Source organism: Panthera leo, chromosome A2 (assembly GCF_018350215.1).
Source record: "Panthera leo isolate Ple1 chromosome A2, P.leo_Ple1_pat1.1, whole genome shotgun sequence".
Lineage (NCBI taxonomy): Eukaryota > Metazoa > Chordata > Mammalia > Carnivora > Felidae > Panthera > Panthera leo.
In genome coordinates this window covers 44,686,626-44,702,395 of record NC_056680.1, presented here as the reverse complement: position 1 = coordinate 44,702,395, position 15,770 = coordinate 44,686,626, and the positions used below count along the sequence as shown (strand labels likewise).

General features: G+C 36.8%; 1 protein-coding gene across 9 annotated transcripts in view; it reads right to left on the bottom strand.

The window, feature by feature from the left end:
* Positions 1-15,770, bottom strand: part of CNTN4 (contactin 4) — an 893,585-nt gene that overhangs the window by 170,479 nt on the left and 707,336 nt on the right. For all 9 annotated transcript variants that reach the window (XM_042929999.1, XM_042929997.1, XM_042929996.1 and 6 more), the window contains one exon: positions 10,203-10,400. In XM_042929999.1, the coding sequence (XP_042785933.1) occupies positions 10,203-10,400 (198 nt within the window). The remainder of the gene's footprint in view (positions 1-10,202; positions 10,401-15,770) is intronic.

Below are 15,770 nucleotides of genomic sequence, written 5' to 3'. Positions count from 1 at the left end.
AGTAATGCTAGACCTCTCTTATGAGCTAGTCATTGTGAGAGTATTATTAATGGAATCCTACCAGTGACAATGCCCATCAAGAGTCTGGACTTGTAGGTGACCTTGTGGCGATGACTGTTCCCCTTTTAAAACCTGGAAAATCATTAAGGTGATGCTGATGTCTGTAAGAACATAGAATTTAACAAAATAACTGGCAAATTACAGACTATGAAAGAGAAATCAGCCACACACAATGCTTGTTTAACTACAATTTGCAGAGCGCTGTGTTGGCAGAAAGAAGCCACTTTGCAGAGTTGCGTGCCATAACATTTTGCCAACACCTGCCTTAGCTGGAATCTGTGCTTGCTAAATTAAACCATAGAAGGGACTTTTACCAACTTCCACAAAGTGGTATTTTCTAGTAAAAAAATTGCAAACATCATCTTATGAAAAGTTCCCACATTGACTTTCTTGTGGACTGTCATATGATGCATATACAGATCATTAATCTACACATATTTTGAAATATCTCATGAGTCATACTAATCCTTTTGTCTGAGTTTAACACTTTGCTCTTTTAAAAAAGACTTGTTTTGTTCTTGGTTGAAGGAAACATTGTGAAGTCTAGGGGACCACCCAAGGAAAATCTTTTACCACCTTCCACCCTCCAATAGTTGAATTTCCACTGAGTTTGAGACAACGATGACACAAACAACAACCTCTCCAATGCTGGAGAAGAGGAATAAAGAGACTGAAGGCTGTACATCACCTCTTAAACTTGGTGTTTTAGGGTGTATTCAGAAATCTGTGGGATGTGAAAATAAACATTTTGACCTCAAACCTGAATTCTTTGCTTCCTTCTCAATAATTAAAGTGCAGAGGTAACTTGAGTTGCTCCAGAAGGCAATCTCCTATAAAGGTAGAGTGAATGCATCTGGGTTTGACTCAAAGAGTCCTGGTTTACCTGAAATCCTGAAATAATTTGCTAACAGTTTCCAGTTTGGACAAGTAATTACAAGGTCGTCTTCTTTTAAGTGAAAGAAAGCCAGCTTTCATCTTCCATTGAGTAAGTACTTTTATGTTCAGCCTACTAAAACGTTCTTCACGTGGTCTTCAATAAAATACTCTCTCTCTCTCCCTCTAATTTGTGCATGTTAGTCCTAGTTCAAGTCTTTGTAGCCACAAAAAAACAAGTCTTTTGATGGACAGTCTTCAGATATTTAAAGATATTATCATGTTGTCAGGGATTGGCAAAGTTTTACTGTAAAGTGACAGAGAACAAGGATTTTATTTAGGTTTTATGAGCCATGCAGTCTCTGTTACAACTTAACTCTGCCACTGTAGCTGAAAAGCATCCACAGACAATATGTAAACAAAAAGGACATGGCTATGGTCCAATAAAATCTTATTTACAAAAAGATGGTATGCTATACGACCCATGAGCCCTAAGCTGGCTGACCCTTGGCTTAGAGGAAATGAGAAAAATAGCAAAGTTTGAGAGAGTTGATAGAATTGACAAACTATTAGAACTAACAAGAGATGTCAGCAAGCTTGCCAAATGTAGACTCACACACAAAAAAATAGCATTTCTGTACATCAGCAATAACTAACTAGAGAATGTGATTCAAAATAAGAAACCATTTGCAATAGCAACAAAAATTATAAAATATCTACGAATTAAGTAAGAACACCCAACATTTCTATGGACAAAAAGGTAAACTTTATTTACAAAAACAGGCCATGGGCAGAAGTGGCCTGCAGGAGGGAGTCTGCTGACTCCTGGTTTACACAAATTCTGTCCTCACTGCCAGGAATTCTTTACCTTCCTCAAGTCTTGATGGAAGCTTGGACTGATTCCCAACAACCAGGTCAGATTTCCTCACCTCCAAGGCACAATTAATACACAATCTCACTTCACCCTCCACTGCAGGCTCTTATTACAAAAGAAACTTAAATGAACCTGCTTTACTTCTCCACTTTCCCCTAATGTGGCCCCACTCCTGCCTCAGACTGCAGTGAGGCTCCTCAGCTAGACTATAATCTAGCACAGAAAGACTTCTGCATTCCTAGTGACAAGCATACAACAGGTGCTCCATGAATATTTGTTGGTTAAATGCATAATCAAATGAATGCTCCAAGTCATCTTTATTTTAGGCTAGGCACTTCTGCTTCCCTTATTCATTTCTAATCCTACTGTCTGTAAATGTGTTTTCCGGAACTCAATTCAGTGACTCCAATAAGAACGAAACTTTAGAGCCTTCACTCATTTGGAATTCTCTAAGACTGTAGGGTTTCAGGGGCTGAGTGCGCATCTTTTTATTTTATAGTGTGCCACACACAACGGGTACTTAACAGATGCTTTCTAACTGACTAGTTAAATGACCATCTAAGACCTTTGGCCCACATGGACCCGAAATGGAACAACTGTGCTAGGGGTCTAAAGCTGACTGCCAAGTTTCTAAGCTTGTCAAGCCTTCAAAATATCCAGAGCCATTAAGACACTATTAAATCAGATTAGCAATGGCAGTTTAGCAAAATATCTCACATCCTTTAGTCATTTAGATATTCTCCTCATAAAACATGTTTTACGCCCACAGATCCTCAACTGTGATGTTGTTAGAGAATTAAAAACAAGACATGATTGCTATGACAAAGCCACACAAAAGTTGCAATTAGAAGTGAGAGTAAAATAAAACAAAGTGTTTTGGTATAAACTCTAGATCTTAAGTAACAAAGAAATATGTCTGAGTGAAGAACGTATTTCTACCCACTGCCAAGCAGAGGTGTCATCCTTGCTAGTATATACGCTAGGTCATCAATAAAATGTTGTAGATCAAGTTTACAATTAAAAAAAAAAAAAAGATCTTCTTAATGACTGGGTTTCTGATCTGATCCCACAAGGTTAAGTGGCCTACCAATAAAGGTGCTTTGTGTATGAAGACACACACTGGTTGTTAATGCTCACTTGAGGTTCTAATCCAGTTTGGGGCAATATTACAAAAGTCTACTATCAACAGATGGCATATCATAACGGAGGATACATTACACTGCATCAATATTACATAATATTCCAGAATGTTCTAGTTTTATGTGTTCCAGTTTTTAGTCTTTGGTCTTAAATTTGGAACTTTGAGGGGAATGCAGTCTTCTGAGCCACCATTAGTCATAGAGGTGAAGGCTCACAAATGACCATTTCGGTCAGAAAGAGTGAATGCACCTGGTTTTGTGCTAGGATTGGTTTTTAGCATTGGGAGAAATCCAATCCAATGAACAGCAATCTGTTGATTAGCATCTAATATTATCTACCTTGTGCAAATACTCAGACTGGAGTATGGTAATGTACAAAAGTTGTGACTGGAATCCTAGAGGATAACTAGATGAAACCTTAGATATGGTTTATTAGAAATTAATCATTTTAATAGCTGAGAAAACTGAGGACTAAAGAAATGGCACGATTGTGTCATATGAGTTAGTGGTAGATCTGGGACTGCAGCCCAGATTCCCATGGCTTCTTTTCTTCTTGACTTTTAGTCCTGTCCCCCTTTCACAGCAACCCAGGTGAGGTGAGGCCATGGCAAAAGAGATAAAGGTGGTTGGCACCACCCAGGGACATTCTCAACCCTATGTCCAGCACATCTATTTCTGTCCCTCCTGCTCTGAAACTGCAGGAAACTCAAGTTGTTAGCTGGTCTCTTGTCCACTAGGTTAAAGGTGATTTCAGGTGAGAATGTTAAATACTTCAGTGCTGACCATGCTCAGCATTTTCTTTCTTTCTTTCTTTCTTTCTTTCTTTCTTTCTTTCTTTCTTTCTTTCTTTCTTTCTTTTTTTCTTTTGTGAGAGAGAGAGCATGAACCAGGGAGAGGGACAGAGAGAGAGTAAGAGAGAGAATCCCAAGCTGGCTCTATGTTCAGCACAGAGCTCACCACAGGGCTCAATACCACCACTGTGAGATCATAACCTGAGCCGAAATCAAGAGTTGGATGCTTAACCGGTTGAGTCACCCAGGCCCCCAGAATTTTCATGGCTACATAAAATTAGGCTGGGAAAAATGAGTGAGAACTTAGAAAAATATCACCAGTTACTCTGGTTATACAAATTTTAAATAATTTAACTTTACATGGAAAAGTGAAGTTTACATTTTAACTTCCAATGGCAATATATATCTTGTGTATAAAACATATGTGTATTTACACAACATAGCCTACATACATGTTTGTAAATGTATATACACACAGAAATGGAAGAGAAAGAGAAAAGAAGGAAAGAGAGAGATTTTGAAACTCTAAGATAAGATAAACCCTTTATTTCCTGTTCCTTAGTGTTTCCTCTATTTAGAGTTATCATTAGAGATAATATTCGAAAACATTTAATATCCACCATACAAAGCACAGATCCATCCCACAGACGCTGGCTATGAACTGCTCAAAATCTGTCTTGGTTCTAATAAGGAAAACAAAGGAATGCCAAACCAATCCCCAGCCAGCCTAGGGAAAAAGAGAGAGAAAAGGCAGAGGTCATATAATAACTCCTGCTCAATTATATATAAATGTAATGTACATAAACATCCTCATGGACATGACCTCATTTTCCCAAGACTGTACTAATATCTGCCAATTTTTCTCCTCTTCAGCCATTTTAGAAGGAGTTGGGGGTAGTGATTAAAGACAGAAGAAATAGCTATTATAACTATCACCTAAATCTACGATTTCTCTTGTAGTTAATGTTGTCTGGGTAATCTATTACCTTTGTTTATAGAAATTTAGGGATAATCCTTTGATATCTGTTTAGGAAGCTCATAATAGAGCAGGCTCATCATCATTAATAACCAGCAGTTGGCTAATATTGATCCATAGATGACTTTAGTACCTGTCTTAAAAATAATTATGATATAGTTTTCTCAATTAAATCTTGCTTTTCTTCATGGTACCTAAGTAACAGGTGCACTTTCCCACACAACAAGTTACATTATCTTTCCAAAGCAGATTTCAAAATATCTAGGTAAATAAACTCTGATATAAAACTCTCTCACATTTGTCTAATAACTCTCAACTGTATACTTCCTGGAAGTAAGTACTATACAGCAACATGTCATTATTTAGGAGAACTATCAATATTAAAAATATTTAAGTCATAACATAAAAGGTACAAGGTAAATCTGTTAATCTAGAGCCCCAAACAGCTTTCCTGAACCTCAGTTAAACAGCACAGCGACAGAGCACTGGGCATTTCTCCCCGGTACTTCCTCACCTTACTCTCCTGGTTTTCAATGCTCTTCTTTGTCAAAGAATAAAGATAGAAAACTGGGTGATCTCTAAGTGTCTTGTAGAGTCAATAATCTATACATAACCCTTTTACCAAATGTTTTTCTAAAAATTCAAAATATCTCTAATCATTGTAGAAAAATTAGAAAATACAACAAATAGAAAAAAAAATAAGAATCAAACATTTTGCCACTGAAAGTTAAACACTTCAAAGTTTAACACTGTTAGCATTTTGAAGAGCAGTATTTCCAACCTTCTCTGTCCTAATTCACATATACTTTACAAAACAAGGATCATACTACCTATACACTATGTAATCTGTTTTTAAAAATATAATTTGTTGAGGGGTGCCTGGGTGGCTCTGCTGGTTAAGTGTCTGACTTTGGCTCAGGTTGTGATCTAACAGTTCGAGTCCCCCCCATTGGGGTCTCTGCTGTCAGCACAGAGCCTGCTTCAGATCCTCTGTGTCCCTCTCTCTCTCTGCCTCTCCCCTGCTTGTGCACACACATGTACTCTCTCTCTCTCTCTCTCAAAAGTAAACATTAAAAAATATTAAGTATATAGATATAATTTGTTGAGTATATCTATGTAAGTAAGTTACTGATGCTGCCTTTCTATTTTGTCATTGATCAAAGCACTTTATTTGTAATTTAACCCAGAAAATAAGCCTCTGAGCTAGGTACTATCATCCTCACTTGACTGATGAGAAAACGGAGCACAGGGAGATGAAACTGACATCCACAGTCACATAGCTAATAAGTGGCGCAGCTGTATTCTATCCTGGGAGCCCAGTTCCAGAGTCCTCAGGTCTGACCTCTAAACCATCCTGTTCTACATTTCAGTAACAATCTGAGACACAGGAAGGGGTGAGCCAGGTGAACAGTGTGGGGGTGTGAAGGGAACATAAAGTACTGAAGTCTTGCCGACTTGTGGTGAGCTGGGGACAAGGGGTAAAAAGGGTCAGTGGGATAAACATGGGACACATCACACTTGACGCCTTTCAGGACTTGAGTCAACGTTCACTGTTCACTCTTTATGACTCACTGTCACCTTATGGGCTGGAAACTATGAATCATAGTCCAGAAATGCTTAGCTGGAACTCCAAGGAAATAACCTGAATATTGAGGACATCTAGTTCTTTAAACTACATCTGCACTTAGCAGAGAAAATGACTAGCCATGGTAATTAGTTCACTTCAGGCAATAAACTGTTGCCTTGCTTATTTGCATTTCGGAGGCAGAAGGAGGATGTGCAATTTTGAGAGAGCTTCAATTAACAAAATGATTGTACAAATTCTATACAGCCTTGTACTTATCAGTCTAATATACAGTCCCTAAATACAAGATCATACAGAATGATAATTTTATTGATTTTATTCCTGTAGAATAGACTTTAATAAGAATGTCATCTTTATTTTGCAATCTCTTCTTGATTTATATTTCTCCTTTTCTCTTACCTCCAGAAAGAGCTAATTAAATAACCTATTTTGTGCTCAGTAATATAGTTCAAGTATCCATTTTATATACTCCAGCCCAAATGGAATAGACATATTATGAATTTTCACCATGCAACTCTCGTGGAAATTAAGAATGAATGGGCATTAATTGCTGAAGAATGAGATCCTTATTCTGCTAATTTTGTGATAAAATATTCTATCAAAAACATTTGGCATCTCTATGAAGATATATTACACAAGTCAAGATATATCTAAAAACCAAGCAAAAGGCAAAGTTGTTGCCAACTTGAGGTGTCCATGATTCTGGAGTTCTTATGTTCCTGAATTTGTGTTCCTTCTAGCAACTCTGTGCAACATGTCTCCTGGGCTAGGTCTTAGTGAATCATCAATATTTCATTACATTTGTTACTTGAGACACCTGAATGGATAACACCACTGAACAGACATTCTGGTGTAAGTGCATGATAAACAGAGGTCAGAGGGATTTATTTTTAAATAATTCTATACAAAACGCCATTGGAGCACATCTTTTGACAAAGTTTCTTCATCCTTAGGTCTGGAGAGAGAGCATCGATAGTTTTTTAAATGGATAAAATTTTTAGTTTTATTTAATCTAATTCAGCTTATTCCAACATATTAATTTAACGTGTGTCATCTGGCAAGCACTGTGCTGGTCCCCAGAACAAAGCTGGATGAAACCTACAATCTGTGCTTGATCACAATGTCGGCGAGGTGGAGAAGGCGAGCTGAATAAGCACATGTGAATATATCAGACGGGTGTTATGACAGAGAGATGGCAGAAGCAGCAGAAAGCAAATACTTCTTTCTGTTGCCAAGAGAAAAGTCAAGCTTTTGGCTTTACAAATAATGACTAAAATAATACTTTGGATTTCCCCCTTCCAACCCTGTTCAGTAAAACCTCAGTAAATGGCATTCCCATCAACCCACTTGTTACACCAGAAACCTATGTGTCACCCCTGATTTTCTCTTCCAACACCTCCCACATTCAGTGCATAGGCAAATTCGGGCAGCTTTACCCGCAAACCAGATTCTCAATCCATCCACTTCTCTGTTCCTCCTGCTACTCCCTATTTCAAGCTGCCACCATTTCCCAACTGAATTGCTGCAGAGTCTTTCAGTTGGACATGCAGCGACCACTCTCACTTGTTTAGTCAATCTCTACACAGTAGCTAAGGAAACTTTTACAAAACATACATCACTATCTTGCATAAAATCCTCTAATGGCTTCTCACTGCAATCGAGATAAAATCCAGGCTTTTTTCCATGGTCTACACGATCTGGCTACTGATTCTTTTCCAATATCAACTCGAAGCAACCTTCACCCTGCTCATTATGCTCTGTCTATGCTCACATTCTCTTTTCTTCCTGAACATGCCCAGTGTTTTTTCAGGCCTCAGGGCCTTTGCATGTGATGTCAACTCAGTCTGCACTGCTCCTCCCTCTGACCATCACAGGGGCTGACTTCTTAGGATTCAAGTCTCAGCTCATATGTCATCTCCTCAGAAAGGTTTTCAGTGACAATTCTGCCTGAAGTAGACATTCCACTCCATAGGACCTGTATTTTATCATACTGTTTTATTTAGTACTAAAGTAATTGGGTTTTTGTTTTTGTTTATGTTTGTTTTTTACCTGTGTCCTCCCAGAACATGTGGGTGAAATGAGATAGAGGCCCTATTGTTCTTGTTCACTGCACTAATAGTGGCTGTCACATAGTAAGTGCTAAATAAATACATGTTAAATGCATGAGTAAATAAAGGAATGATTCAAATCTACATCATTTGCTAAAAAATTCCATAGTATGGTTTATGCTGTAAGGATGCTCAGACCCTATTTGCAAGTTGGTTTGTCTACAAATATCCTGTTCTAAGAAATTCATATTCACAGCCGCACCTGGGTACAAAGTCCCTTCAGTACAGAAGGGAAGAAGAACATATTTGGAGAGAAATCTGAGTTCTAGGCTTGAATCCGCAAGTTTGTGTTGTACAAATTCAGGTAAGAGGTGGTAGAGTGTAATGAAATGAAACCTAGTGATTGAGGCATTAATGTATTAGCTCTGGAATCAACAGGACGTGGGAGCTAAGTGTGAACTGTAGAGCCATTAGTTTTTAGCTAGGTATGTGGCTTTGGGGTTTGTTATTTAACATGTCTGAGCCCCAGTTCATTCATCTATGAAAGATAAAAGAGGATATTCCTCATATAGTTGCTTGAGGTTTCACTGAAATAATCCTGGTAAAATTCTGAGCATCCAGCAAATAGTTAAGTACCTAGTAAAAGCTTGTTATTAACATTCTTGTCTGGCAGTTTCCTTACCTGTACAATGGGTCTAGTAATTCCTGTTGATAATGGAAGGCTCAAGTGTGTACTTGATGGGCATGGAATTTAAAAAGAATAGAAACATAAATATTTAACCATGGCTGCTTAAATCTCTATACTGGCCATTATTGAAAGACTTAATTGTGTTTTGTTTTCTTTTACTCCACAAATATCTCTTAAGAATCTCCTATGTTCCAGGTATTGTACAGGTATTGGAGATACACTAGTGATCAAGGCACTACATGTGCTTCTAAAATAGCAAGTTTATAGTTAGGGAGACAGGGAAACACACTGGTAATTGTGATACAAAATGAAGAGTTCTTGGGGTTATAGTAATGGGCTTTATTGGACTTGATAGAGAAGATACCTGATGCAGCATAGTCGGGAGGGAGTCAGACAGATCTAACTTCCGGGAGAAAGTGATATACTTGAAGAAAATGAAAGGGCCAGTATCATTTAGTCAAATGAAAGGCTGGGACTCAGAGGAGGAGAAGCATCTCAAGAAGAGGGGACAGAATTCATAAAAAGACTCCTGGTGGGGAAAAGGCATAGTGGAACTAGATTTTTGGCATACAGTTCAGTAAGATTGCCTTTGAAAAGCACACGGTGAATTACCATACACTGTTATGTCATTCATCCAGGTAATTAAGGGGAAAATCACATGTTTTCTTGAAACATTTTCACAAAAGTATTGGAAATTAAAATTTATTTCTCAAATAAGCCTTGGTATTCCTGCATTTCATTGTAGTGTGAACTATGTCATTTGTATCATAAATCCAGAAGTTATTTGGATAATTTAAAACTTCTTTCTGGACACTTAATACTAAATCACATAGAATTGATTAATGAGCTAGGTGTTCAACCTTCTACTTCATTCTGCTTGTGTATACATTTTAAGTGAAAAAGAAACACTTTGTTATTTATACTCACCTAAATCCACATTCCATTCCTGTTGAGATTAGCAATTAAATTTCTAATTAGTTTTCAAAACAGATTCATGGGCTTACTTCTTACACAAAGTGGAGCAAATATAGGCAACCAAATGTAAAAAGCATTAAACTTTTCTTAAATTTCATTTAGACAGCGTTTGTGTGCCAATAATATAACAGTTTTCCATATGCAACATATGATCTCAAAACACGGGAATAACAAAATCCCTTAGGAAACTCACCATCATTTCTCAATATTAGTGGTGTGGGTGGTCCCAGGACCTTGTGATTTGTCACTGTATTCGTAACCACACAGGTATAGTTCCCAACATCTGACTTTTCTACTTTGGCAATATACAGATTCCCAGTCTCTTGAGAAACGAAGCGGCGGTTATCCTGATAGGAAGGGTATTCATTGAAGATCCAGGCATAACTGAGCTCTGAAAGCAAAGGAATCATCATTGCAAAAATGTTTTCAAGCATTAGAATGCTACTGTATTCATGAAAAAAATGGGCAAGTTAGAAATTCACATGTTGCCCACTGATTTTTTTTCAACCTGCTAAATATAAACAGGAAGTGATCACAATCCCTTAAATATTTTACCAGTACTCCTACTGTCAGTCAATAAGATTTTATCTCTAGAGAACTAAAAAGAACACACTGATAGTTGATTAAAACAAGTCCAACCTCTTTAAGCCAAGGGAATAAGCATTTATAGTTTGCTAAGCATGTGCCAAGCACCGCACAATACTTACTGAGTTCATGCACAAATTATAGACCCAGACAGTCTATAATTTTGATACAGTAAGGCTGGAAGCCACCCTGAAAACCATTTGGATCACTTCTTTCATTTTATATATAATAATTGTTATGGTGCAGCATAGCACTTTGTGTTTTTCAACACATTTTACAGTTTTCCATCAACTGAGAAACGTTAGCACTGGAGAACAAAGTAACTAAATCCAAACTCTTGGCCCTATGAAGGTACAGAATAATTTCTGGGTCTCAGTTTAGTCTTCTCCCAAAACTTCTTACTATCAACACACATTCCTACTCTTTTCTTGCATAGTTGAACTATTTTTCCATTATTTGAGTGAGACGGTTGTTTAATATTGCAGCAAATACTTGCTAAACACATGCTGACTGGCCGGAGGGCTGGTCCCAAATGTAAATGTGTACCTAAAAATATTGGCTGAAAAATTTATTATATTTATAAGGGACTGCGTATGAAACAGCAGTCCAAGAGCAACGTTTTTTTTTTTTGCCAATGCTTATTCATCCCAGAATGCCAGTGGGATTTGTGTAATGGGCAGCCAGACGTGAAAACATCTGTTACAAAGCTCTAATTTTTCTTAAGAATTAGGTAAATGTTTTGCGAATGAATATGTGATCCCATGCTTTCAATTTCTGAGAAGAACCCTCACTGACAGTGAGCTGGCATGAATTGCTGCAGTGAACCACTGTGCTCCAAGGAAATCAAATGTCTTCAGCTCGAGGCATTCCAAGGTTCCTCTCTTTAAAGTGTGATCTCCAGATGTGTCCAAAGCTGGAGAAGTGATATACGAGGCACTGGCAATGATTAATGTGCCCCCACTTTATCTTTAAAAACTACATTGGTAGGGGAGGGGGAAAACTAGATGCAAAAGAAGATTCTGGTTTCAGAACCAGCTGGCTGAATTCTTATATATCTTTCTTTAATAGAATTCTAGGCAGAAGTTTAAAGGTATGCAGTGTCCTTGGAAAATGGGAGAAAGGCTTCAGCTTTGTAAAGAGAACACTAATTGCTATAAAGGCATTTTTGTTTTTTAATACTTAGATGAGTCCCAAGCGTGATTGACCTCAATAACCAAATGTGCAACAGGAAACATATTCTGCCTTAATAATCCACTGTTTACATACAAAGGAGGGGTCATGCAGATTGCTTTCCCTTTATCCCTGGATTATAACGTTTCCTCCTGTATTATTTTAGAGAGATATAATTATGTTTATATGAGAATAGTTAATCATTTTATTTACGCATGTGCCTGTAATTATAAGTAACCCCATGCTGATGTCAAGAGGATACTCAGTATAAATAAGCAAGTGCTTCCCAGCAAGCTAGTCACTTCCTGAAGAAACTAAAATCTGGGGGAGGAAAGCCCCTATAAGAGATCATGGGGAAGTTCAATTGGTATGGCTGTTTACCCATGAAAAACAGGAGATTTTAACAAACAGCAGAGCAAACAGCACAGCACTATGTACTGATCACTCAATTTGTGTGTGAGTTTTGGGCAAACCAAGAGATCTCTGAGCATATCAATGTTCTCATATGAACAATGAGGAGAACACTGTCTATGCCCTAATTAGCTACATGAGAGATTTAAGTATAAATTAGCATCTCCAAAATCACAAGGTAGAAGTTAGAAAGTAATTTACCAGCACAACATTAATCAACCCACACCTCCAAGGAAAGCTGTAATCAAATATACAAAACTGTATTTTCTTTTTCTAAAGACATTTCTCAAGATTGTTGCTAGTGGCCAGTGATAGCAACCTCGCTGAATTCTGTGGGACAAGGCAATTAGAAAGTTGTATGGACCATGGATATCAGAAAAAAAAAAAAAGAAAGAAAAGGAAAGAAAGAAAGAAAGAAGAACATCTAATTTGTCATTTTTCTAATTAGAGTTAAAAAAAAAGACCAAAATTTAAACCTGTATTACATAAGGAATGACACTTAAACATACTCACTTTCAACTTTTAACCTATCAAGTAGGGATAATAACAAATGTGATGCAGGTATGTAGTGAGGATTCTTTTATGTGAAAGCACTATGAATCATAAGCACATCTAAATCATTAAAAGTTAGCCATTTTAAAAGTAAAAACAAAAAAATACCCAATTAACATGCTGTTTGGCTATTTAAAAATAAGCTAATTATTCTGGCTTCACTGTTTTTGTGACATACGTGACTTAGTACTTTAGGAGAAGATACAAACAACCTTAAGCATATACTGCAGCATTTCCTGAACTGTGGTCCTTGGAATGTTAATTTCTTGTTTACAGAAGTTCTCTCCCTCCCACCTTTCCTAAATTTAGATGGGTTACATGATCAAATGGCTTTGAGAAGACCTAGATTAAATAAATTTTAATAGATTTTCAAATTTATCCTTTCAAGACTTGCAAAGGATTTTTAATATGCCAAGATTCCTCAAATTCCTTAGAGCATGAGTTTAAGCATACCAACTTACTGTATAAAATGATAATAAAATCTCTTCTTCTGATCATAAAATCTCCTCGTCCCCTCTACATATATACCATTTTTCTAAAACATCTATTAAGAGATCACAAAACCTAGGTTGGGAAACCCTGAACAAATAGTAATGACTTCAATTCAACAAACGTTAAGTATAACATGAAGATTATTAACTCTATCACTTCAGTGTTGGGAGGATCATTAAATGAGCTTAAACAACAGAAAATAACAAAATGTTGATTTAAAATTATAATAACCTTCCCAAAATATAATAATAATATAACACTATGGCCATTTTCCATGGTGTAGAAAAAGGAATATACCGCAGTTGCCAAAAATGGTCTCAAATGGATGGTGTTAGAGATCATAACTAACATCAGTTGAACATGTGACCTTTGTAAATACTGTTGAGTCCTAAAGTACAAATGTCATTCAAAAAATCTTGGTTGGTGCACTGGTGAGATCATGCTGAGCCTCCTGAAAGGGGGACATCTCTAAGATATTAATTCTTTTTTCTTTACAGCAAATACCACTTCTTGTAAACAGTATATTTTTATTTTCCAGGACGGGGGGAAAGAGCATAAGAAGTATAATACAATGATAATGCAGGCATCAGTGCAGGTAAAATGTGCAGTAAAGCTAAAAATTACCCAGTGGATCACCTGTTCTATTTCTTTGTTTTAAAGACATGAAAAATCTTAAGCCTAGAAAGGGTAAGGTCACAGAGTCAAAAAGTGGCAAAGGAGACTACAGATGGTTCTCAGAGTTTATGGGAGGCTAGGCTAAGTGAATGCATTGCTACTTACAATGGGTTTATTGGGATGTAACCCCATCCTAAGTCGAAGAAGACCTGTATCTAAGAGTCCTTTTAGCTCTACTCCCATTCCAGTGCTCCCTCCAGGAAGCAAACAAGAGCTCTCCAAATTTGAAAGGAAGGAGCCACTACTGTATCACTCAAGGAGACACTCTAGTTCTCCTCTAAAAAGCAAAGTCTATTTTTATCAGAGCAAAACATTAATCCATTGGGTTAAATGACATGCTATCAACATGCTAAAAAACAGAGCCAAGTAAATAAAACAAAATAAATTCTAATGTACTGCAATGAGGAAAAATGTATCCCACTCAGTTTGATTTCCTTAGGGACTTCTATGCAGTATTTATACTTATTCAAACTTGACAGATTTCTTTTGATAAGTTTTCACACACTAATTGCTCTGGAAATGACTGACAGTTCCTGTCCCATTGGCAATTTGTAACAACTCAGTAAACAGATACTTGGAATACAATGTTTAATAGATTGTGAAGCTTCTGATGCTCAATTGAAAAATGCTGAGACTAGTTATAATGTGATATCCATTAGGGAAGAAGGACCTAGTGATGGTTTTTTGGCTTGTAGCCTCCAAATCTATAGGCAATGAACAACAACATTTCATTCTCTTACTTGGTTCGTTTTTCCATATTTTTGGGCCAACAGCAAAGAATGTTGGGTTATTAGTTTTCAAGTAAGACATCAATCAAGCAATTTTCAAATTTAAGTATTCATTGAGCAAATTCACCCTGTGATCAGAGTCCTTTGGATGGATGCTCTTAACGTGTTCCTGATGCTAATTTCTTTCTAGACTTACGTTATGCTTCATGACATTCTGAGTCCTGTCCCAGGGGTAGCACAAATGTCAGTTTTCAAAGATGCCTTTCTTAATCCTCAAAGTTTTAAATGTGAAAGAAAACTTAGCATGACCCCTTGAATTTCACAGAGCAGGAAACTTAAATCTAGAGAAGCTACATGCGTGGATCACAACCACACATTTGGTAAGTGGGTAGTCACAGTATTCACAAGAGTTGATTCTGTTAGGAACCCATATGGTCCTCTCTGAATTTATTTTAGAGCTAGAAAAGATCAGTTTTCCTTATCTGTAAATTTACTTATCTGTAAATGAGGGAGTACAACTAGATGGTCTCTAAGTATCTTTCAGCATTAAAATTCCACAACTCTATATGTATAACATCAAACCCTAAATCTTAATTTGACAAATGACAAAAGTGGGATCCAAAGATACCCTGTAGCTTGATAAGAATCACACAGGTAGTTATTGATAAAATCAGAACATTTGAACTTTTTATTTAAATTTTAAAAAATTAAGTAATCTCTATATCCAATGTAGGTCTTGAACTCACAACCCAAGTTCAAGAGTTGCACGCTCTACTGACTGAGCCAGCCAGGCACCCACAGAACTAGAACTTTTATAAACACACACACACACACACACACACACACACAGTACAGTATACTACATTTATTTCAATTAAGCTGTGTTGTGTAGAAAAAAGATAGTAGAATTAACTCAGGATATCTGGATTCTAGTCCTTATGTTGTAACCACTTTCACTTTAATAAATTATTTAAACAGTATGAGAGTCTCCTTATTTTTAGATAGTTTTATCAATACTTAATTCTACTTTTTGTACAGGGTTGTGAAGTTGAATTTAAACTGAGATATTCTAAGCAGGTAGATGTGAAAAATGTATCTTAAGTGATTCTATAGATACAATGGATTATATGAATATATTCACTGGTTTA